Source organism: Rhinolophus hipposideros (genome assembly GCF_964194185.1).
Source record: "Rhinolophus hipposideros genome assembly, chromosome: 14".
In the NCBI taxonomy this organism is placed as follows: Eukaryota; Metazoa; Chordata; class Mammalia; order Chiroptera; family Rhinolophidae; genus Rhinolophus; species Rhinolophus hipposideros.
The window spans coordinates 55680642-55706402 of record NC_138060.1 but is presented as its reverse complement, the minus strand read 5'-3'; the positions used below and the strand labels follow the sequence as shown (position 1 = coordinate 55706402).

Below are 25761 nucleotides of genomic sequence, written 5' to 3'. Positions count from 1 at the left end.
ACGGAAAACCAGAATGCCCACCAAGAAAAACTTACACGACAGAGAGAACAAAGATGAATGCATTGTTATACATTTACTTAGGAAACCAAAGTTAAAAAAAAAAAATCTAAACATCAAGAGCAAAACTAAAGAAAAATGTGTTAGAGACACGATTGGTATTGATGATGTAAATGACTATCACTGCACACTGATTATTTTCCACGGGTTGTTTCGCATGATCTTTTGCACAGATACACAAAACCCTCCACGATCCGCGCCCGGGCCAATGCAACCTCATCTGCATTAACACACCACCTTCGTCCACTAAACTGTCTGCTCAATGTCTAAAGTCTGTGGTTGGAGGTTTATTCTAATCCTCTAGAGAATGCCTCCTCCATTTCTCGCGCTGCTTCTCTCTCATCACAGCAGCCCAATACGGGAATGTCCTCTGTCCCAAACTTCTCTAACGTACCAAAGTGTCCCGCTAGCGCTTCTAACACCAGCAGACACGACGCAGACACAGCCACTATTGTTCAAGCCTGAAAGGGGCCAACGCAGAGGTCAAGTATTGCCGTTTTCTACCCAGAAGAAAAGAGAATAAATCATATAAGCACAGTCTTTAAATAGACATAGATTACAATGGAGTTTAGGCTGAAACAGTTTAACACATGTAACGTGAGGACAACTACAAACGAAGCTCAAATTAGGTTGGAGATTTGATGGGTGTAAAAGCCAAAGGATTTGCAAGATAAAACTCAGGAAGGGTGAGAAGGGGTCAGAATAATTGGGGAAGGCTTCGCAGTGGGAGGAAGACCCTGGAGGACTCTCACTATCTGGACAGGTGACGAAGATATTCCAGACGTGGGCAGCAGCACGAACAGAGGCCCAGAGGCGGGGATGAGCACAGCACGCGGAAAGGCCAGTGAGGGCACGGCCACAGCCGGAGCCAAGCACGGACTCTGGAGAGGCCGCGGAGAAAAGGCTGACGAGGCGGTCTGGGGACTCTTCAGGGACGGCCCAAGAACCTTGACGGGCTTCTTCTCCACAGGGTGCAGCTTCTGATGCTGAACGAAACTGCCATACCATTTGAAGGCCTTCCCACACACCTTACACTCGTAAGGCTTCTCTCCGGTGTGAACTCGCTGGTGCTGGATGGAGGCTATCTTCTGCGTGAACGCCTTGCCACACTCCTTACACTGGTAGGGTTTCTCCCCAGTATGAATTCTCTGGTGGACAATAAAGAGAGACCGACAACCGAAGGCTTTCCAACATTCCTTGCACTTGTAGAGTTTCTCCCCCGTGTGCAGCCTCTGGTGCTGCAGATGAGCTGCGCTCCTGCGGAAGGCCTTCCCACAGACCTTGCATTCGTAGGGTTTCTCTCCAGTGTGGATCCGCTGATGCTGAGTCAGGGCTGTGTTGGAACTCAAACCTTTGCCACACTCCTTACATTCGTAGGGCCCTTCTCCAATGTGGTTCTTCTCGTGTACTATACAGTCATAGCTGGACTTGAAGGCTTTGCCACATTCCTTACATTTGAAGGGCTTCTCCCCAGTGTGACTCATCTGATGCCGGATAAGCTTTGAGTTGTATCTGAAGATTTTCCCACATTCTTTGCATTCATAGAACTTCATCCCTCCTCGAAGTATCAGATTCGGGTTCAGGCTGAAAGTCTGCCATGTCGCCTTTCTTCTATAGTCCATGTGGTGAGAAACGTTTCTGAGGAGTCCTCCTGCCGGCATTCCAGGCAACTCTGTTTCTTCAGAGGCTTCCTGCTTTACAGTTGGCTCTTCATTCTTGATCCAGGTCTCACCACCTAACCAAAGAAACCATGAGTGTCCCGAGTTACTGAGCTGGATGGAAAAGAGGATCCAGCGGTCCTAATTTTCTCGCGTACGATGTGATGTTTTAAATATACCCATAAAATGGCTATAAGCATCCATATAGGAGGATGAGAGAGAAAAAGAAAAATCGTAACATATAACTGCAGAAGTAATGACCCTGGAAACAGACTAGGAAGTGCCTCCCATCAGGAGGACTGGGGGGAAAGGGCAGGTGAAATGGGCAAACTGAGACCTTCAAGAATTGAAAGAAGGCAGGAGGGAGGGAAAAAGAGAAAAAAGAATGATAAGAGAGATCAGCAGAAATGGAAAAAAAATGTGTGAGAGAGAGAGAGACCCGGAAGAGGAAAATGACACCAGTGAAACTGCTCAGACATCAGAGGCGGGACAGGCTGGAAACACAACTGAGAGCAAACAATGGATCCCAGTGCGCCACCTGGAAACCAGGAAACCACTCCAAATTCTAAATTCTAAACAATGGTCGAATGATTCCATTTTTAAATACTCCACATAATATTCTGGAATAAAAGATTATGGCTTTCAGAAAGTCAGCAGGAGCAGAAGTTGAACAGGAGAGCTCTAGGTCAGGGTGGTATTACTGCCAAAGGAACCACAATTTACAAAATCACAGTATGTGTGAGAAGTGAGGCCTGGCACGTTTTTTCAAAAGGAAAGAAAACCAAGTAACCAAAAGCTCCCAGGACTTGTAAATAGTCTCAGGGAAATTTTAGGCTGTGTATATGTGTTAGGTGTGTATGTGGGGGGGGGGGGGGATACTCCTTGCCCTCACCTGTATAGCCCCTGTAAGACAAATACAATGTAAACATAAAGACTATCACATATGAAACTTTAAAATACAAAAAAAAAAAAAAAAATTAAAGGTATTTTTTCCATTGCTGAAAGCCTACAAATAAAATGCATAGCTGTGGCACAAATATGTCAGTTTGACCCACAGAATCAAATTTTTCCTACAATATGGCTGCAACGCTACTTCTCTGCCATGAATCTGGCATAAATGAACTATTTCCACTGGTGAGCGAGAAGTGGTTTCGGAGCCCTGGGTGGCAGTCTTCTGTGGGAGGATGGTCACGTGTGTGTGCAGACAGTGTGGCCAGGTACTCCCAGGGACTGGGCTTTCTGGGCTCGGGGCTGGAACTCGGTAGAGGTCAGGGAGTACACCAAGCACTGCCTTCTGGGAGCTTTGTTCTCCACTGCAGAAGAAACATCCCCAGGAAACCAGGAACTCAAAACCAGAAAGAGCTATATTCTCGTACTCACCTGGACAGACGCCTCTCAACACCTCGGCTTCCCAGGGATCTGGGCCCCAAGGGGCTTCCCCTTTCTCCAGCTGGGAGATCAAAACAGGTTTGGGCAATGGAAATGCTACTCCAGCAAAAGAAAAAGACAGACAGTTGAGGGAGACATCCAGAGAGCTTCCTGAGATCTCTCTCAGCCCACCCCACGATGGGCCAGTTGGGGAGGACAGAGAAATGGAACCCTCAGGAGACCAAGTGAGCCAGCCAGCCAGGGGTTCTGACGAAGGGCTCCAAACTGCTCCAAGGGAAGGAAAGAGAGACAGCCATTCTCCTCAGGAAGAAACTGCAACCTTGCTCTGACTCAGAAGGGAAATCCTCTAGGGAAGGACGCACGTGCTGACATCCTGGGAGACTCCTCCACTAGGGCAGGGCCCACAACCCTAGAACAATAGAATCAACAACCCAAGGGACAAAGGGCTCCCCTAAGGCACCAGGAAGTCCTTCCCATCAGGGCCCAGAGCCACGCTCTTCCCTGGGATGTAAGGAAGTCCAGTTTCAAAACAAAAGGGCGCCAGGGATTTCGCCATCAGGCACCTTCAGAGGCTGGTGACTGCAGACCTCCCCCTGGAGTCATCAAACCTATGGACTACCAGAATCCCCAAAGTATCTGAGAAGATGCCCAACTATCACAAAGGGCCACTAACAAGAGACCTTACCCAGGGAAGCCACATTTGCATAATTCTCCAGCATCACCTCCCTGTACAGGGCCCTCTGCACAGGGTCCAGTCTGGCCCACTGATTCTGGGTGAAGTACACGGCCACGTCCTCAAAGGTCACTGACTCCTGAAACAACAAGTTCCTGCTCAAGTGCTGAGTGAGGAGAAGGGGGCAGCCTGAGCTCCAGATGGGCCTGCCACAAGAGATGGACCTGCCGGGGTCCCCAACTCTGAGTCCTGCGGAAGGTCTGCTTTATCAAGAACACCACCCTGTACCCCAGCCCTCAGCCAGTGTTCCCACTTCCAAATGCAGTACCCCAACACTCTCCCATCTGTTCAGCTCTGGGGCCCCAACTGTCATCCAAAACTCACAGCCTGGCATCTGGGGCTCTCTGCCTGGTAACTGCATCCACCCCTATGTCTCTGACTCACCAGCTGTCCCTCTGGCACCTCCTACCCTCAAGTACTCCATCACCTGGTCACCTCATTTTCTATACACTAACCACTGAAGGCAGCTGCCACTCGCCCTGTCTCCACCCATCTAGTGTATACACACACAGCCCTCTTTTCCTTCCCCACCATCTTCCACTGTGAGCAAAGGAGCCACACCTCAAAAAGCTTCCCAGCATTTTGCAAATTGCTTTTTATACCTTCTTACTTTATCAGAGAGCCAGCTCTGCTGAAGGAAACCTACAGCCTGCCTATTCAAGCCTTCAAAGAAGGTTGGCAGTGTCCTGTCTCTGGGCACAGATCCATCCCACCTGCCGAGGTGTGCCCCTCTTGGCTTCCCCGTGGGACCATCTTCATCTTTCCCAAGAGTGAAGGGAACTAATACTTGTTATTGTCGCTCTCCCCCCACCAGAATATAAGTCCATGAGGCAAGAATTCTGTGTTGCTTATAACTGGCTTACAAGCACACAAACAGTGCCTGGTAGAGTCGATGCTTCATCTCAATTTGCTGAAAGAATTGATTTCAAAAACGGTTTGGCCACAAATAAAATGTTTTTTAATTTATGACAAGAATCAGAGAACAACAGCAAACACCACCCTAACAGTAAAATGCCAGAGCATATCCATTAAAATTGATGGCTGGTAATTTACCAAGAGCTGAGGTTCTACTTCCTGTGAAAGAATGGAAAAGGAGGATAAATATAGGAAAGCAATAAACATAAACACCTTTGCTTTGAGGATGAAATAACTATAGCCGTCCCTAGAATCCAGGGGGATTGGTTCTAGGACTCCCCGCAGATGCCAAAATCCATGGATGCTCAAATCCCTTTTATAAAAGGGCGTAGTATTCCCATATCATCTACGTACATCCTCCCATATACTTTAAATCATCTCTTGATTACTTACCATACCTACCACAATGTAAATGCTATGTAAATAGTTGTTACATTATATTGTTCAGAGAACAATGATAAGGAAAACAAGTACATGTTTGGTAGAGACACCACCATTAGAGGTCTAACTACAGAGTACGTGTCAACTACAATGTAACTTTTTTTCAAATATTTTCGAACCACAGTTGGTTGACTATGTGGATGTAGAACCAGCAAATACAGAGGGCTGACTGCATCTGCCTAAAAATATCCAAGCATCCAGAGAATAAATGGAAAACATTTAAAATTGACAAAATCATTCATTAGCTAGATGTTTATAGAATAAGTAAACCAAAATCATTAACTTTCCTAAATACCATCATAAACAATTAGAAGATAAAATGAGAGAAAAGTTAAGACGTAATTCATATAAAAATAGCTAAGAATAGACCTAACAAAAATGTGCAAGACCAAGATGAAGAAAATTGAACGTTTCTTAAAATAAACCAAAGAAGAACTGAATACATTGGAACATGTAGTGTTTCTGAGAGGGAAGAATCAAATTTGTAAAAAGTCAATTATCTCCAATTTTGTCTATGAATTCAGTAAAATCCATTCCCCCACCAAAACAAAACAAAACAAAACAAAACAAAAAAACCAATAAGATTTATGCAGGAATAGGGGATTATTTAAAGTTACCTGAAAAAGTAAGTGTGAAAGACTAGCCAAGAATGTTTTTGAAGAAAACAATTTTTTTTTGAAAGAAAAGATGAGGGGAAATTAAACCCTACCTTAAAGGGACATTTTGAGAAAATTGAGAAGACAAGCCACAGACAGGGAGAAAATATTTGAAAAGACAGGTCTGATAAAGGGCTGTCATTAAAAGTAAGCAAAGAACTCTTAAAACTCAACAATAAGAAAGCAAACAACCCCATTAAAAAATGGGCAAAACACCTCATCAAAGAAGACATACAGATGGCAAATAGGTACATGAGAAAGAAGGTGGTCTGTATCATGTCACCAGTAATACACAAATTAAAACAATAACACACCTGCTAGAATGGCCAAAATCTACAACACTGGCAGGACCAAATGCTGGTGAGGATGTGGAACAACAGGAACTTTCATTCATTGCAGGTGGGAGTGCAAGATGGCACAGCCACTTTGGAAGACAGTTTGGCAGTTTCCTACAAAACTAAATACACTATTAGCATATGATCCAGTAATCATTCTCCTTGGTATCTTCCCAAATTAAGTCCACACAAAAACCTGTTCACAGATGTTTACATCAGCTTTATTCATAACTGATGAATAATGTGGTAGCACGATGTGGTCCATCTAGACGATGCAATATTATTCAGCACTGAAAAAAAATAAACTGGGCCAGCCCGGTGGCTCAGGCAGTCAGAGCTCCGTGCTCCTAACTCCGAAGGCTGCCGGTTTGATTCCCACATGGCCCAGTGGGCTCTCAACCACAAGGGTGCCAGTTCAACTACTCGAGTCCCGCAAGGGATGGTGGCTGCGCCCCCTGCAACTATCAACGGCAACTGGACCTGGAGTTAAGCTGTGCCCTCCACAACTAAGACTGAAAGGACAACAACTTGAAGCTGAACCATACCCTCCACAACGAAGATTGAAAGGACAACAACTTGACTTGGAAAAAAGTCCTGGAAGTACAGTGTTCCCCAATAAAGTCCTGTTCCCCTTCCCCAATAAAAATAAATCTTAAAAAAGAAAAAATAAATAAGCTATCAAGCCATGAAAAGTCATAGGCGAACCTTAAATGAATATGATTAAGTGAAAAAAACCAGCCTGAAAAGGTTACATACTGTATGATTCCAACTATATGACATTCTGGAAAAGGCAAAACTAGGTAGATAGTTAAAAAGATCACTGGTTGCCTGGGAGGGTGGGATAAACAGGCAGAGCACAGAGGACTTCAGGGCTGTGAAAATACTCTGTATGATACTATAATGGTAGGTACACATCATTATACACTTGTAACCCACAGACTGCACAATACCAACAGTGAACCCCAATGCAAAGTATGAATTGTGGGTGATTATGACGTGTCAATGTAGGTTCATCAGTTGTAACTAATGTCCCCCTCTAATAGGGAATGTTGATAATGGGGAAGGCTGTGCACGTGTAGGGGCAGGAAGCACATGGGAACTCTGTTTATCTGCTTACTTTTGCCATGATCCTACAACTTCTCTAAAAACTAAAGTCTACCTAAAAAAAGGACAATGCTTAATCTCTTTGCTGGTCTGCAATGTGCAACTAATTGACCAACACCATTCCATAACCAACTTACAGCCAAGGGCTAGAAACCTTTTTTAATACATACATCCAACCACGTCACTTCCCCTGCTTAAAATCTGTTAGTGCTTCCCAGTGAGGCCAGAAGAGAAGCCAAGTCTTCACAGTAACCTTCAAGTCACGTACCTACTTCCCCTGCTTCCCAAGGACCCATGCTCTCTGGCCTCTCCCCGTTTCTGGAGCACACCCAGCTTTTCCCCACTCCAGGGCCTTCTCTGTCCTTTTCTCTGGAACATCTCTACAGTAGTTTCCAAGACTGTTCCAACCTCATCCTCGAGGTCTCAACCTCATGTTACCCTCCATGAGGGTAGAGCTGCAGAGCTTGTGAAAACAGATTCCTAAACCCATGTATCCTCCTCCCAAGTCTGATTCTGAGTCTAAGGTGAGGCCCAAGAATTTGCAGGTCTAAGGGGCTTATAGGTGATATGCAGGCTGGCTGTGGACCACACTCCTGCATGAGAAAAGGGAACTTGTGTGCATTATTCAATACTATTCACCTAGCATTTCGAAAGTGCATACGCAAAGAACCCTGCTGGTCTCTCTGGGACACAGCTCCAATGTGTGGGGCAACCTCTTCAATGAAGAATTTCTCTGATCTCAGCAGGCGACTTTCTGTGCAGAACAAGATCTGGATTTCCACCTTCAGGGAGAATTTCTTGGCTTGGGTCCCCCTTTTTCCACTTAAAGTACACATGTAAATTCATCCCTCTCTAGACACAAAACTCTCATTTCCTCCACCACGTATTTACAAGGCATAGCCCTAAGGATAGACTCAGAGAGGAAACCAGAGCCTGGCCAAGTGAGGCCTTCTTGGTCCTTTCTTGATGCCCTGATAGCTCACGTGATTTTCAAAAGACTGAAAGGAAGCTCAGCTCACCTGAGGCCAAGGTGTTTGGAGCATGGCTGATGTCCCCTGGCTTCATGCACTGTCTTCTGGGTTTGAAAAAACAAGGACCTTAGAAGCTAAGAGAAGAAAAGCCATGAGTGCAATGGGCCCTGTCCTGCGTCACCCACTTGGCACGGGGCGCACCGAGATCCAAGCCGCCTAGGCCTTCCCAGTGTGCTCCTTTCCAGCCCCGGGAGGAGACTCCATCAGGCCCCCTCTGGCGGATCGCCCGCATCCTCTAGGAGAACTGCTCTGCCTGGTCCTCCAACCCACCTGCCGGCTCCGTTGGAAAGCGGTCCTAAGCCCCTTCTCACGGGGCGCACTGAGGGATCCAGGACAAACCCTGTCCCTACAGTGTTGGGTCTGAACAAACCTACAGAGGAGCTTATAGAGACCATGACACTGACCCCAAAAAGGTGCCCCTGGGGCGCAGGGGCCGAATAAAAACGCGGCGCTCCAGGGAGCGGTGCTGGCCGAGACCCCCTCCAGGAACGCCACCCAGGGAGACCCCAAACAGAAACGTCAGTACCGGGAGCAGGAACCTGTTGGGCCAAATCCTTTAGGGTAGAAGGGAGGATCAGGCCTCGGTGGACGGGGGGCTGGCTGGACTAAGGCTCTGGACGGCCGTGCAGCCCCCTCGGGCGGCTTCCGCAAGGCCCAGACGCTGGAGCCCTGGGTCACGGGGGAGGGACCAGCCCTGAGACCGAGCTGAGGGGCAGGGATGCTGACGAGCCGCCAGGGAGAGCGAGGAGGCCGGCGGCGGCCGGACCTGGCACGTAGAACGCGCAGGAACCCCCACTCTCCCTTCCGGAACACGAACACCGAGAAGCGCGCGGCTAAAAGCCGACGCGGAAGCGAGCGCGCGCGCCCAGCACCCCTCTAGGCCGCCCGGAGGCTGCCCATCTCAGTGGTCTCCGCGGCCTGGCCCCACGTGACCCAGCCCGCCCTGCCCCTGCGGAAGGGGCGGGGCTGCGGGGCTTCCGCCTGCGTCCTCACCGGCTGGTGGCTGGTGCAACTGACTGTGGGGCTGCGGTGTCGGGGCGCTGATGCCCCCTCGCTCTGTTCAGACCTCGGCCTCTAGGCTCAGGTGGGGCCCTGTTAAGGCACTGTCCCATCAGCTGTGGACCGCCTTTATCCCGTGGGTCACCTGGGCTGTGCAGTGTGGGGAGAACGGCTCCTGTGGTGTCATCTCTTAGACGCCCAAGCTAAGGCTCCAGCTCGGGTCCCTGGCTGGGCAGCTCTTCGGAAAACCATCATTTCCTCCTGCCTTTCCAAATCCCTCTCCTACCTAGGACCCAGACGTGGGACCTTTGGAGGCAGATCTAGTTAACAACCAAAATAACGGTGACTAAGTTTGCTGGGCATCCTGTAGATTTTGTCCTGTACTAAATGATTTTGTCCTGTATTGACTTTGGCAGGATGCCCTGAATGTGTCCTCTGTTTAGCTTTTTCCCATAACTTACACAAATTCTGTGATTTAGAGCTCTTTTTGTTTTTGTTGCCCAGTCACTGGCACTTAAATAACTTAAATGTAAACACTGGCTGAAAAATATCATAGCTCCACAAATAAAGACCTGGATAACCTCTTCCAGTCTCTACTGCAGGTTTGGCTGGTGGAAGAAAAGAGAGAAAACACTTGTTTTTCATATTCAAGAGTGGAAAAAACTGTTCTTTGACCGAAATCCCAAGTCACAAACAAGTAACTGCAGTTAATTGACGTTAATTGACGCAACTTTGGGTGAATATGCATATTCTGAAAGCCAGCTAATAAGTGACAGCCTCACTTTGGTGACTCCCAGTAACTATGCTTCTGAAAAGTTAGCAATTCAATGGCAGCCCCAAGTTTCTGAACATGAGCCAACCAGTGACAAATGCCCTTGAAAATCGGCTAATAAATGATCGTCCCACCCACTAGATCCAATTAGCAAGAGACATACCACCATGCTTCTGAAAATCACTGGGTCAACAGTAATCTTACTCCAGTGACCACTTCTTGCCAGAGTGGTTGCCAATATGGACAGACTTTTACTTTGGCCACTCTGATGTGTCTACTGGACACAGTTCCAGATATATGGCTCCGACTCACCAAGCACTTCAGAGTTATAATAGGAAATTGGCCTCCCACTGCTAGAAGATAGAATGACCCTGGATATCTGGATCTAGCAAAGGAGTTGTGTTATTCCTATCACAGTAATCAGACATAGTTACTGAGAAACTATAGCATAAAGTCCTATCAAGAGTACATTAGGTATCTAAGGCTGCGTAACAAATCACCCCAAAACTTTATGGCTGAGAATACACATTTATTATCGCTCAAAGTTTCTGTGAATCAGGAATTCAGGAGTGGCTTGGCGTCTCTTATGAACTTTCTATCAGGTGTCACGTGAAGCTGCACTCATCTGAAAGCTTGCTTGAGGCTGGAGGACCTCTCCCTCCAAGGCGGCTCACTCACCGGCTGGCAAGTTGGTACTGGTTATTGGTGTGAAACCTCAGTCCCTTCACACATGGGTATCTGCACGTGCCTGAGTGTCCTCACAACACGGTAACAGGCTTCCACCCAAGGTAAGTCACCCAGGAAGCCAAGGCTAGCTGCAGTGTTCTTTATGATCTAGCTTTGGAAGTCATGTACCTCAATATACTCTCATCAAAGGCCAGGCATGATTCAGTGTTGGACAAGATGCACAAGGGCATCATGAATGCCAGGATGAGAATCACCGGGACCACTGCGTAGGCTGCCTAACACCAAGACTTTACCTACCACAGAAACAGTCCAGATGATAAGACCAATGGTATTTTTATTGTAACATTTATGCAAAGGGATTTCTTTAGAGAAGTAGATTTCCAAAAACAGTAGCATAACAACTTACCGTTGCATACTGCCCTTTCTCTAAACTTATCAAATACCTACCATGAATTTATAGAGATGGGTGCACATCTATGCGGATATATATAGCAGAGGGTGCCAAAAAATGTATATACATTTTAAGAAAAGAAAAAACTGTGTTACTATTACACTGATGATAACCACTTTGAGCATCTCTTGTAATTGCAGAAGTCAAACGTGACTTGTATTCATCTTTGGAGGCATATGGAGGCATCAGTATATGTTATAATTTTAAGTTTTTTCCTTTCTTAAAATGTGTATACTTTTTTTGGCACACTCTATATATATGGACAACTGATTTAAAACAATGGTGCAAAGGTAAACCAGTGGAGAAGAAATCATGTTTTCAAAAAACGGTGCTACAATGTGTTACCCATTTTAAAAGAAAAGGAGGGAGAAAGGAGAAGAGGGAGGAAGAAACATAGATCCATACCCTATACAAAATTTAACTCAAAACAGATGATAGATTTAAATGTAAAATCTAAAGCAATAAAACTTCTAGAAAGAAAAATAAGAAAAAGCCTTTGTAAACTTGGCTAAGATTTTTTAAAATATGACACTAAAAGCACAATCCGTAAAAGGACAAACTGATAAACTGGACTTCATCGATATTAAAATCTGCTCTTCAAAAGATACTCTTAAGAGAGTGAAGACAAACCACAGGAAGGGAGAGAATATTTGGAAATCACATATATGAAAAAGGACTTGTATCTATAATATATAAAGGCCTCTTAAAGATCAATAAAAAGAAAACCCAAGGGGGCACCCCCACTCGGGATCCCCCTCCTGCTCAGGAGCTGCAACCTCTTCTCCTGTCTCTAATAAACTATCCTTTTTTGAAAAAAAAACAAAAAAACAAAAAAAAAAAAAACCCAATTAAAACAGGCAGAATATATGAACACTTTACCAACGACATAGGGGAAGGTAATTATGCACATGAAAATATGCTCAGCATTAGTCATTGGGGAAATGCAAATTAAAACCTCAATAAGATAGCTTTACATACTTATTAGAATAACTAAAATTAAAGACTGACAACATCAAGTGTAGACAAAGATGTATGAGAAGTGGAACTCTCATACAATGCCGGTGGTAATGGAAAATGGCACAACTACATAGACCAGTTTTGGAGATTCTTAAAAAGTTAAATGTACACCTCCCTGATGACCTAGCCATTCCACTCCTGGTGTTTACCAAGATCAATACAAGCATACACACTTACAAAGGCTTGGACACAAATGTTCACAGCAGTTCTAGCTGTAATAACCAGAACCTGGAAAGAACCCAATGACCATCAAAAGGAGAATGGACAAACAAGTTGTGATATATCTATAGTGGAATACTACTCAGCAAGAAAAGGAATGACCCATTAATGTATGAATCTCAAAATAATTATGCTGAGTGAAAGATACCAGACCAAAAAGGAGAAGGACATACAGTGTGATAACATTATATAAAATCCTAGAAAAGGAAATCTAACCCAAAGTGACAGAAAGCACATTAATGGTTGCCTATGGAGAGCCAGGAGGGGGTATTACAAAGGTGCAGTAGCCAAGTTTTGGGGGTCATGGCTGTTTATTATCTTGATTGTGGTGATTGTTTCACTGGTATATAGATAAGTCAAAACTTATCAATGGCACTATAATAATAAATAAGACTTTTATTAAGCTCCAGTCACTGCTCTAAGCACTTCTACATGTATTAGTGCAGTTAATCCTCTACACAGACCTATGACGTAGATCGTCATCTCTATTTTACAGATATAAGGAAATGAGTAGTTTCTGTAACTTAACCAAGGTCACACACCTGGGTACGTACCAGTCGGCCTGGCTCCGTATCATTAACCACTACCCTCTTCCTACAGTGGGCAGTCAAGCTGTCTGCAAAAGTGGATGCTAAAACAGAACATATTTACATCTTCCCTCTTTTCTACAGGTAACAGAAAATAATGGTAGCTTCTTTCATGATTATAAAAAATAACTAGATGAACTTACAAGGAAATGGTTCCTGCTGAGGTCAGGTACAGCAATGATGGATAAATTTAAGACAAACAGGGTTTTTCATCTGACTCAGAGTGCATACACCCCAGCTTCTGCAAAGGCACAGACTGCAAATGAGTAGTGAAGAGTTAACTGTAGAGTAACCAGTAGTGTGGGTGGGTGCTGCACCCGAGGTAGATCTCCCAAAGTTTGCATCCTGTTAGCAATGTCCTGCACGATGCAGATGGCTCCACGTGGACAGGGTCCCTCCATTTGGGGGTTTAGGAGACTTCTAATATTCAGATTGTAATAAGGTGTCTACGTATCTTTTTCTTTCCTGGTTTACCCCTTGTTTAGTATTGTGTATCTGAGAAAGGATGCATGAAAGATAAAGTTTTACGATCCAAAGGGTGTGCAATGCCTTGTGTGAGGGACCATGGGGTGTGTTGTGCTAGTGTCTGCATATGTGTGAGAATTCCTATTATAAAAACGAAATTGTTTTTAATTTCTTAAATCAGTGCTTAGGAACTTGCAATTCCATTTTCTACACAAATAATGTACTATACGAGTACGTGGATGGCCGGACAGGCCCCCAGAAGCCTATTTTCTTCATAAGGTGGTTGACGTCTTCCCCTTTGCAAAAACAAACTGGTGCAAAAATGTTTCCAAATGACAGACGAAAAGAATTGCCATGCTTTAAGGGCTGCAAGTCAGACAGTGTCCCTTGGCAGGTGGTGAGGTGGAAAGGCACAGATGAACATGCAAAGAAACCTTGCAGCCATGCCTTTCTTGGAAGAGACTGCCCCTTCTTCATTTGAGGGAGACTACCACCGTGAACAGGTAATGATTCCACAGGAACGAAAAGAGTCTCATAAGAGAAGACACACTTCTCACACACTGAAATGTGAACACAAACAAGCAGGCTAAGCAGAAAAGGCAGCTGACAGGTTCTCGTGCTCACCTGGACAGACACCTCTGAGGGTATCCCTGCCCACAGGTTTGCAGGGATTGAGACCCCATGGCAGTTCCCCTCGCTCCAGCTGAGAGACCAGAACAGGTGTGGTGAATGGTTGAAACGCTGCCCATAGAGAAACAGGAACAAAAAGGTAAAGGGACTTATGAAGCAGGTCCCCTCTTAGTCCTCTTTACCTTTCTCTGCTAAGCAAGGTAGGGAGAGACAAAGTGAAGTTAGCCTGTGCCATGTTAGAAGACAGAAAATTCCGACAGCAGGGGAAAAATCCTGGAATAATCCCTCACTTACATGAAAGAGTCCCAAATCTTCTTCAGAGAACTTGGAAGACAGGGGCACAAAGAGCGCTGCTGAGCTCATAAGAGCTCTTCATTTCCCTGCATGCTTGGGGCAGAGCCCCTCCCATGGCTGGAGGGACGGCTGATTACAAAACCTGGGAACCCAGGGCTCTCTGCACCCAGTAGTCTCCAGGGAGCTCAGCTTTCAGAGTGACTACCCATGAGGATTGTTAGAGACCGCACAAGATCTTGGGAAGAAAGAAGCAAGGATGCTCAAAGGGCACATGCAGACAACAGCAGGGAGAAGACATGTCTTACCCAGGGAAGCCACATTTGCGTAATTCTCCAGCATCACCTCCCTGTACAGGGCCCTCTGCACAGGGTCCATTCATTCTGAGTGACATACACGACCATGTCCTCAAGGGTCACTGACTCCTGAAACAGGTTCCTGCTCATGCCTGAGTGAGGGCAGCGGAGCCTAAGTATCGGGGCGGAGGCCTACTGGGTCTGGTGGTATTGCTAAGGACAGCTACCCAGTGCCTTCCGCCACCTCAGGGGCCAGACCTCAGTCAGCACTGCCCTCATCAACGGGGAGCCCAAGGCTCACTGCACCCCTCTGTGGTCATCTCCAGCAAACAGCCCTTCCTTCTCCTGAGGATCTCTGCGTCGATTCTGCCGGGCGCTGCTCAGTGCCCGTCGATCCCTCTGGCTCCTTTCCCCTACCTGGGTCTTGTGTGCACACGCACAGGGGACATCTGTATAAACGTGGCCCACGGCACTTTTGTACTGACCTCCACTCCCTCCCTGACCCCACGAACATGACAGTAACATAATGGCCCGAGAGAAGAGTCAGAGCAGACTAGAGGAGTTAGCGGAATTTTAGAAGGCAGGAAAAGGATGGAGGTAACTGAAAGAGCAGAGAAAGCGGCATCTTTATGTATTTTCCATTACAACTGACACTGAGAAAGCTGACTCTTACCTGCTGGCCGAGGGAGAGGCCCCCCAAATGGAGGGACCACAGAGCCAGGGACGAGCTCGGGAGTCTTTAAGTGTGCACGGCTTTTCGTAACGTGGTAAACTATTCCACCTGGTTAAAAGCACCAGGGAGGAGGGAGGATCCACAAAGTACTTAGGACAAGGAAGGAAAAAGACCTTACACAAAAGCACATCACTGAGACGTCTCAGAAAAACGAGAACATTAAAAAAAAAAAAAAAAATCCTGAAGTCTTTCCGAGAAGGAAAAACCACACAGACGTGAAAAGCGGGGAGTCCCGACGGCAGCAAAAGTGAAAGGGGAAATGGTCTCCAAACGCTGCGGGGAAGCTTCCACGTCTCGTCTCCCCGGGGCCCCAGGAGTCAGACTGGTCCTCCTGCCTAAATCAGAGGAAGACGGAGATCACCTAAACCAAGGCCCTGGAGAGGTCTTTCCCCGGATACAGCAACTCCAGTGGTGTGGTTTTTCACCAGCACACTTTATCCAAGGAAAGCCTTCCCCGACCCCGTGGACGGGCCGCCAGGGCCCTCCCGCGCGTGCACCCACGCAGACGCGCCCCTTTCCGCCTCCACCGCCGCGCCCCCCCCCAGTCGACGCCCCCGCACTCCCTCCCCGGCCGGACTCTCCTCCTTCGGGATGCTCGTCCCTCCCCTCCCCAAACACGCCCAACAGGGTCCGAGTCACGACGGAAGTCACGGGCCTGGACAACCCGGGGTCCCGATGCGGAGCCCACGCCGGCTCTCTCTGGACCTCCAAAGGATGGCGGCCACCAGCAGCTGGGAGGACGCTGGCTCACCTGGCGCCAAGGGGCCCGGGGCACGGCCGGCGTCGCCGCTTCGCACACTGCGCGTGGGGTCCTGAGAAGTGGCACTGCGGAGAAAACAAAGAGGCACGAGGAAGGCTGAGGCCGCCTGGCACCCTACAAAAGTCTCCGTCCCGCCGCCCCATTACCACCAAGGTTAGCAAACGCGGTTCTGCGCCCGCACAGCAAGCGTGTTCCCCGGACCGGAACTCCGCCCGAGGCCCCGCCCACCGCGCGCGGCGCAGGCGCAGTGGGAGCGTGGGAAGGGCGGTTCCGGCCTGGGAAAGCGCCGCCCGGCTCAGCCGGAAGTGCGTCATTCCCCTCCCTAGCAACCCGGGAAGCCGCTCGTCTCCGTGGTTCCGCATCCCAGCCGCAGCCGCCTGTCTCCTTTCGCAGACAGCTGGTTCCCGGCCTTTTCCCTGGGTCCTGCGGGGCTCCCACCTGGTAACTCCCCTGGGGGATGTCGGCCGGCCGGCTTAGGCCACAGAACGGCTCCAGTCCCAGGAAATACCCGGGGTTGTCTGGCGTCTGCCGCTGCGGGCTGCCCTGCAGGGACTGGGGACGAGGGACAGCTCCGTCACTGAGCCAAAGCTGCGTGGGTTCTGTGGCTGCCCCGCAGCGAGAGGATCGGAAGAGGAGGGCCCATCACGTCAACGGCCGAATGGGTACCGGTGGGCAGTATCCAGATGGGTACCGGGTCCAGAAACCCGGCTGTGTGGCCAGCGCAAGTTTGCCTGGTCGCTTGTGTGTTAAATGCCTTTGACGGTGGTACCAACCTCAAAGGGTTAATGCAATGAGTTAATGGCAAAGTACTTGGCAAAGCATTTACAGGGATGTCTGGCATATAATAAGTGCTTGCGAGTTTGTTATGTTTTCTGATTGTTATTTGCTTTTGAAGATACCGAAGGAGCTCCCGTAAGTTTAGGGACTCATTAACAGCCTTAACATGTAGCCTTATGGGCCCTTTCCCACCCTGTACCGATGTGTGTGTAGTAACACAAGATCATTTCTTTAACTACAATATGGCTGAGTAATCATCTTCATTCAGTGTTTTCTTAGGAAGATGTTATATACAACACACTTAGATCCTACAAACATAGATACAGGGAGTGCCAAAAATGTGTATATAACTGGACACTTTGGTCAACCTTGCTCAAGCAGTAGTTCGTTGTAATCAGAAGTATCTATCTGGATGCCGATGGTAACCACTTTGAGCATCTCTTGTAATTGCAAAAGTCAAACATGTATTCGAGCATTACAATTTTAATAGTTTTTTCCTTTCTTAAAATATGTATTCATTTTGTTGGCACCCTCTGTATATTTAATGTCCATTTATCTGAACCTTTATGCAAAAAAAAAGAATACACAAAAGAAATATGAAACTAATGCAAACAATGCAGAATTTCCCCTGCTATCAATGACAAATGACCTGAGAAAACGTAATGCAACACTTACACATGGTTGGGTAAGATTTAGTGAAGTTTTACAAAATCGTATTGGAAATGAGACAAACACAGAGAGCAGGAGCAAACGCAGCCTCTCAGCAGTTTACGTGGTGCCAGCACACCAGACAGCAGCTGCTCATGATGCCCACATAGGGTACTGCAGTGGGTCCTCTGTATGGGAGCTCATGAACCAAGCTCTATACTCAAGGTGAGCTAATAAGAATTTACACATATACACACACACATGTATACTTCTGTGTAAAGGAATGTTTAAATTCTGGGCCCTTTTGGTCCCTGACATAAACCCAGAATCCGTTAGGTGACAGCAGTGATCGTGGTGGTGGGCGCCAGGGGAAAGCGAGTCAGTGCCCAGATGTCTCTGAACAATATCTCTACCTCCAGTTTTTCTAACAACCTGGAAAGACCTTTTCCTATATGGTATAAACACTGCTCACAAATATATGGTGATGGAAGGAGAACTGACTCTGGGTGGTGAACACACAATGGGATTTATAGACGATGTAATACAGAATTGTACACCTGAAATCTATGTAAATTTACTAACAATTGTCACCCCAATAAAATTAATTAAAAAAAAAAAAAAAAACACTGCTCAGAACAGAGCCAAATGCTATACTAAGATTGCATTCCCTTTATTGTACAACTTTTTAAAAAAGTGCTAGTTGCCTTTTTGTTTTCCACTACTTGACTTTATGATAGCCTAAATTTTTTACAAACTCTCCTTGGTATGAGGACACGAGATTCCAGCCCTGCTACACTACACAACCATCGTCCTGAGTCTGCACTATTTTCCCACAATGAACCCATGTTTTTCTGGACACAGTGTCTTCCTCATTCTTCTTTCACTGGAGCACACTCTCACATAAAGATATTCAGTCATGTGTGTAGATGTGTGTGTCAGAAATACGACAAAGAAACCATGGTCATTGTGATTTTCCATATTTGACTGCTTAGCATGATTCTGGCTGAGGGATCTTTGCATATTCTGGAAGCTAAGTAAATAAGTTTTATTTTTGCCTTTTATTCTCCTGAATTCTGTGTATTGCACACACCTTATCAAGAAATGAAGATAGGGCCGGCCCAGTGGCTCAGGTGGTTAGAGTTCCATGCTCCTAACTCCGAAGGCTGCCGGTTCGATTCCCACATGGGCCAGTGGGCTCAAAAAACAAAACAAAACAAAACAAAAAAACAAAAAATTATAAAAAAAAAAAAAAGAAAAGAAATGAAGATAAAGAAAAATCCCGAACATCTCACGGATTTAAATCTCTCGCTGTGCTGAGGGAAATTTTGGGGGTAATGCAAATTTTCTATATCTTAGTTACACAACTGTATTCACTGTCAAAACTCACCAAACTGTTCTTTAATAGGGTGGATTTTACTGTTTATATAGTATATTTCACTAAACCTGACCAAAACCAAAACCAAAATATCTTTCTATGCCCTCAACTTGCAGATAAAATTTTACGGTGTTGTAACAGTGTACATATCATTTTCTGAGTACCATATCCCCACATCATTATTCAAATACTTCCCCATGTTGCTACACTGTACTGAAACTGATTTCAAGAAAGGTCAGAGTCCTGTAACCACTAGACGGAAAGTATGGCCAAACCAATGAGATCATAATATCTGGTACAATTAGCATCCTTTAAACTCTTCTTGGTGTTGCCTAAGTAGTTCTTTATGTAAAATTAATGAAAAGTTTTCACCACTCACAAATTCAGATTTAATCACAGGGGACGTGAAATAGGTGTGAGGCCGTGTCCAAGGACATGCAGGGTACCTGATCGGGAATGGACTCTTCTGAGGCAGGGGCTCCATGAGTCGTTGTTGGGTTTCTCCTCTTCTTCCCTCCGGTGCTCACCAGTGTGAGGGCACCACGTTCACCCCGTGCAGAATTTGTAGGTTACTGCACCCAGGCACCTGTCCTAAAGTGCACAAGCCCAAGTCACTTTTTGTACCTACATATTTGAGTGGACACTAAAATTAAACAACGATATGGGTGGAAATAGCAAAGGAACCCAAACAGAAAAACCACATTCCCTTCCAATGATATTCTTTTCACTGGTTATTTTCTTGGTCTATTGCTTAGTTACATCGGATCCTCCGAATGGTCATTATCAAGGTAATAGAAAATTCAAGGCTCAGATGTCTCACAGTGAGCCTCACTCTTAGCCCACCAAATGGCCCTCCTTAAATCCTGGAAGCAAACATTGGATACTTTCTCTGATTTCTTCCTCCCATGGGCGTTGCATTCCGTCTATTTCTCAAATTACAATAGTCTATCTCATTATAATGCCATTCTCGTAAAATCCAGACTGTTCTGCAAATTTCTAACTCTGGTAGCCCCAGAAGGCAGGTACAGACTGATGGTTAGTTCCAAACTGGACACTGTAAAGGAAAAATGCTATCATTTCCTACCCAGGGGATAGAAGAGAGTAACCAACATGGTCCTTAAGTGGGAGAACTGAAGATGGACTAGAGGAAACAAGGATGACTTACAGAAGACCAGAGGAGTCTCGACAAAGACATGGTGAGCAGCTGGTGGGAACTGGTAACTGTAGATGCACTGGGAGTTGAGAACATGAGGGAGCTCACGGGGAGTGAGACAAAGGGTGCAGGCTACGAGGGGATGACTTCCCAGGAGAAGCAAGATCCTGAAAGAAATGCACTATTTGCACAGGTGCAGAACCAGCCATTTCAGATGAGGGGAGTAGCATGAAGAGAGGCACAGAGAGAGGATGCAGCACTGCATGTGGAGAAGACGGGGGAGACCCGGGCGTGGCTGGAGCAGGCGACACATGCTGGGGAGGCAGAAAGGAGGGGACTGAAGCAGGAGAGTGGGCCTTAACTGCTGATGGCCTGGTGACGTGGGCGGGTTTCTTCCCAGTATGCAACTTCTGGTGCTGAATGAAAGTTGCACTCCATTTGAAGGTTTTCCCACACACCTTGCACTCATAAGGTTTCTCCCCAGTGTGAACTCACTGATGCTGAACCAGGGTGATTTTCTGACTGAACGCCTTCCCACACTCCTGGCATTTATAAGGTTTCTCCCCGGTGTGGATCCTGTGATGTACGAGAAAGCGGGAGCTACAGCTGAATGCTTTCCAACATTCATTGCATTTATAGAGTTTTTCCCTGGTGTGAAACCGCTGGTGCTGGAGAAATACTGAACTCCGGCGGAAGGCCCTGCTGCACTCCTTACATTCATAAGGTTTCTCCCCTGGTGGATCCTCTGATGCTGAGTCAGGACTGAATTCGAACTGAAACTTTTCCCACAGTCCTTGCATTCGTAGGGCTTCTGCCCAGTGTGAATTCGCTCATGGATAATACAGTCATAACTACACCTGAAAGCCTTCCCACAGTCCTTACATTGAAAGGGTTTCTCCCCAGTGTGGATTCGCTGGTGCCGAATAAGTTTTGAGTTGTAGCTGAAGGTTTTCCCACAGTCCTTACACTCATAGGGCTTCTCCCCACCGTGGAGTTTCTGATGCTGAAGGAGGTGGGAGTTTTGACTGAAGGCTTGTCCACATTCCTCACACGAGTACGGTTTCTCCCCAGTGTGGATTTTCTGGTGCCGCGACAGCTTGGAGTTATATCTGGAGGCTTTCCCACATTCTTTGCATTTGTAGGGTTTCTCACCAGTGTGAATTCCCTGATGCTGGTGAAGGTCTGAATGTTGGTTGAAATACCTGCCACACTCACTGCATTTATAACACATCTGTTCTCTAGGGAGGCCCTGCTTTGTAATGAGATGTGTGCAGACGCCACTGCTGCCTTCCAACTTCCTGGCTATCCCTTCTCTTTCGACAGTAGAGGGTGTATGATCCTGGACTGTTGAGTCTGTGAAATCTCCTTTCTTTGAGTTTCTCTTCCCCGTGTCATGCAGCAGTGGCTTCTCGAAGCTGCCTTTCAAGTGAGGGTGCTGGGCAGCACCCATCAGCAGCATCTCTGATTTCAGCCTGGCACATGCTGGTTCTTTAGGAATGTTCAGCTTCAGCACTTGCTCCTCATTCTCAGTCTTGGTTTTACCCCCTAGCTCAATAAAAAGAAAACATCAGAGGCACTTACTTACACTAGAAGGGGCAAGGCATGAAGCAGTATTAGCTTCCCCTGGACAGTTTTTGGAGTGAGTCAGAGCCACCTGAGGGTGCCCTGAAGGGAAAGTAAAAATATTGGAGGTGGAGAAGGCAAGCAATGCCATAGGACAACACAAACAGTGCAGACAGCAGAAGCTGTTAACTGAGACAAATAGATACAGAAAAATGGGAATGGGCCGGCAGGAGGCTGGGCGCTGGCTCCTCGCGGCGTCTGGGGCCCCCGACGCCCGAGCTCCGGGACCGGGAGGGCCAGGCCACCCCAGGGCAGCAGGGTCACCTAACCCCTGCCGCTCACCCCGGAGCAATGGCAGCACTGGGAACGCAGCCAAGGCGGAAGCACACCGGCCAAGCTGGAGAGGACGACGGTGGGTTCTCCTGCTTACCTGTGCAGACACTTCTCAGGGCCTCCGCTTCCCCAGGTATCCAGGGATCCAGGTCCTGAGGTGCTTCCCCTCGCTCTAGCTGGAATATCAGATCTGGTTTGGAGAATGGAAATGACACTGAAGGAGAAAAAGGAACAGGAAGCTGAGGAGAGGCCATCCTGACCCCTCTCAGTCCACCCTCGGCTTTGCCAGGTGAAAAAAGAAGTAGACGTGCCAAGAGACTAAATGAGGTCAGTGTGGAGAGAATCTGGGGATCTAAGGAAGGCTCAAATTGTTTTGCTCAGGAGGGAGCTTATTCAAGCTCCATCTGAGAGGACAGGAAGCGCCCACCATCATTGGAGGTGTATACATGGGGGTCCTAGGAGACGCTCATACAGAGGAGATGGGACCAAGATCTCCTCTAGGAAACTGGAAGAGCGCAAGAATGAAAGCAGGCCACTGGGAACCTTCTTAACTCTCTGTGCCCAGAGCAAAGCCTCTCTCAGGAGAGTCCCCACCAGGAAACAGGGAAGCAGGAAGTCTTTGTTTAAACCAAAGTGAACCCAGATCTTTCTCCATCAGCTACTCTTGCAAATGGGGATTACGTAGCTCAGCTCATGGAACATCAATCCTACTGGTATTAGAGGTTCCAGGTCTGCTAAGGAGGAAGCCATGAGCTCAGAGGGCAGAAGCTGGGTTTCAGAGAGGAGGTAGGACTTACCCAGAGAAGCCACATTTGCATAATTCTCCAGCATCACCTCCCTGTACAGGGCCCTCTGCACAGGCTCCAGTCTGGCCCACTGATTCTGGGTGAAGTACACGGCCACGTCCTCAAAGGTCACTGACTCCTGAAGCAGGTTCCTGCTCAAGCCCTGTGCAAGGTCAGAGAAGGGGCCTGAACTCAGAAAAAGGGACGAATCTACGGGAATCCGTGACTCTGAGCCCCATGGAAGGTTTGTACTTGCAGGGAGAGCCACACGGCATCCGTCAGGTGCAGACCATAGCCAGCACTCCCATTTCCAGTGTGCACACCTCTGGGGGCCGGATTCTGTGTCATCATAAGCACACAGCCCAGAACCTGCTCTTGTCTGCTTGGTGGTCACGTCAACCCCTCGTGTCTGACTCCATGAGGCAGGTCTAGCTTCCTGACATGTTTTCTAAAGTGACCACAGCAAGTTACCTGCCTTTCACCCTGCCTCCATCCATCCTGAAGCCGCCATCAGGGCCCTCCACTTAGCGTCTCTCTGGTCTTCCCTCCACATCTTTTACTAGAGATAGAGGGACAGTTCCATGGCCACAGAGTTCCTTTCACTCTGGATGATTCTTCCTACTTCTGCTATCTTGCCTTATCAGAAAGCTGGTTGTCCCTTGAAGGTAATGTGCAGTGTCACCTCTTCCTTTCCCAACACACATGACAGCAGGACCAGGATGGCAGTCTCTGACCTTGAGCCTGACCTACCCCCGATTAGCTAAGCTCAGTCCGGCTGCCATTGCTGCCCTCCTCACCAGGTATGTTCCTTTCCGCCTCCTGCTGGGGCCATGTCCACCTTCCCAAGGGAGAAGGAAACCATCACAGGCTATTTAGACTTCTTTATATGTCAATTTACTCAATCATTAGAACACCTCTGTGAAGTCAGAATTAATATCCCCCTTTTTAGAGGGGAATCAGTAATATTAAGCTTTTTAGATGGGAATCAGCAATGTTAAGCACTTTCAAATAGACAAAAGGGCGTCCTCTTTATCTGAGTATTTATTACAATGTTGTATAAGGAAGCAAAAATTTCAAATTAACTCACCCCGTACATCATGCGGTCCACTGTAACATCTCTCCCTGACTCACACTGTACCCCACCCCCTTCTTGAGAGAATTGACTGTCACGTCAATTTCCTTCTCTTTGTGATTGTGGCTCAAGTGCAGAAACAGAAGTGGATGGTCCAATGTTTGCAACAGCCATAATACTGCTTGTAAGTATCTGGGATGGAGCTTTCTCATGACATGACACATCCATTACATGATACACCCAGCTTTCTCATTACATGAACTGGGGTACTGGAGAGAAATTCAGGGAAATCCTCTACCGCTAAGAAAACTTTGGAGGGACAACTGCTGGCACTGCTGCGTGAATTTGTGCCAGTCTTTGCAATGGGCTCGAGGCACAGGTTTCAGCCCCACTCAGCATCCCTCCAAGAACCCACCCCCCTCCTCAAACCACGTCCTCTGCATGCTCCATTTTGGCTTCACTGAACCCTAACTTTGTGGCCTGCAGGGGAAACCCCTCCTGTGGGAGTTGCCTGTTTAATCTCAGAAGGTGGTCTTCCTCTGTGTATTGTCATGCAGACTAGCACGCCCAAATTTTAACTGGTCCATTAACTCTCCAGATATTGTACACCTGTACACTCCGGAGATCTGGGGTGGGGCCTGAGCTTGTGCCTTTCTAACAAGCCCCCTGGTGAGGCCGAATCTGCTCATCTGTGCACCATACTTGCACTGTGCATGCAGTCTCACCTTCTAGAATTTCTTAGCTGGGGCTTCCCTCTTTCTCAACCAACCTGATCCTCCCTTTTACTTACTCTCCCCCATCAACTGCCCTAACGTACTCCCTTGCCAAACTCTATTGATGGATGCCAAGCTAAGCCCGGGACTGGCCAGGTCAGGCCACCGGTCCTGTAACGACCTTTCCTATCTGCTCTGAATATGCAAAGCTGGAAGAGAGCTCAGCTCACCTGGCACCACACTGTCTGGAGCATGGCTGATGACCCCTGGCTTCACGCACTGCCCTTTCTCTTTGCAAAAGCAAGAACCTGCAGAGCTAAGAGGAAAGAGCACCATACGTGAGACCTGCCCTATCTTGCTGCCCACTCTTGCCGCCTCTCCCTCCCTCGGTCTTCTTGCCACAATCATTAGAAACATATTCTTAGGACATTCTGGTTGTTGTCAATGCACCCTCTCTAGTGATTCATGAGAGGGATGCTGCGATTGCTCCCTTTGTACACTCCACAGATTTGTCTGGTGAGGCTGGAAATGCCTAGAAAGTTCTTGAATCAGGTCAAGAACTGCAGTGGATTCGTGGCCTTTAAGAAAATCCCTGGCCCACTATGAATGTGTTACTAAGCAGTTTGCACTGAATGCTTCCAGGGACCAAGGCCAAGACCCAGCGCGAGTTCCTGGAGATCGTAGGGTGACAGGTGGCCCTGGACCAACCGCCGGCTGCGGGACAAAATGCAAGTGGTGTTCCGGCCCCGGTGGTAAAGGGTAAGACGCCCAACGTCCAGGTGGCGATACTGACGGAGACCTGGACACCCCTCCCCGGATGCGGCGACGCCCCACGTGACCGGCCCCCACCCTGAGTACCGAGCCAGGGGGTGTCAGGCCAGCTCCTCGCGGCAGGAAGGTCCATGGCGCCTCGGCCGGCAGGAGGCTGGGCGCTGGCTCCTCGCGGCGTCTGCGGCCCCCGACGCCCGAGCTCCGGGACCGGGAGGGCCAGGCCACGCCGGGGCAGCAGGGTCACCTGACCCCTGCCGCTCACCGCGGAGCGATGGCAGCGCTGGGAACGCAGCCAAGGCGGAAGCACACGCGGCCGGAGCTCGCAGCGCCTCTCTAGGAAGCTGG

General features: G+C 47.7%; 1 protein-coding gene across 25 annotated transcripts; it reads right to left on the bottom strand.

Moving 5' to 3' along the window:
* Positions 1-584: 584 nt before the first annotated feature.
* LOC308507159 (zinc finger protein 621) lies at positions 585-25704 on the bottom strand. 25 transcript variants are annotated; one of them, XR_013994849.1, is made up of 8 exons: positions 25504-25704; positions 24876-24961; positions 22873-23023; positions 22173-22289; positions 16218-21724; positions 15407-15801; positions 14141-14257; positions 9325-9638 (listed from the first exon to the last, which is right to left on the bottom strand). XR_013994849.1 is itself a non-coding variant. In XM_081071728.1 (7 exons), the coding sequence occupies exons 4-7, from the start codon at positions 8329-8331 to the stop codon at positions 735-737; spliced, it is 1314 nt and encodes a 437-aa protein (XP_080927854.1). In that variant the 5' UTR covers positions 8332-8393; positions 9313-9638; positions 14141-15801; positions 16218-16444; the 3' UTR covers positions 585-734. The 25 variants fall into 25 exon arrangements, 14 of the variants coding, with proteins under 14 accessions (XP_080927854.1, XP_080927864.1, XP_080927856.1 ...); XR_013994852.1 differs by lacking the exon at positions 9325-9638 and adding an exon at positions 9846-10771; XM_081071728.1 differs by lacking the exons at positions 22173-22289; positions 22873-23023; positions 24876-24961; positions 25504-25704 and adding exons at positions 585-1792; positions 3096-3200; positions 3790-3916; positions 8308-8393 and having other exon boundaries at positions 9313-9638; positions 14141-15801; positions 16218-16444.
* Positions 25705-25761: the final 57 nt, after the last annotated feature.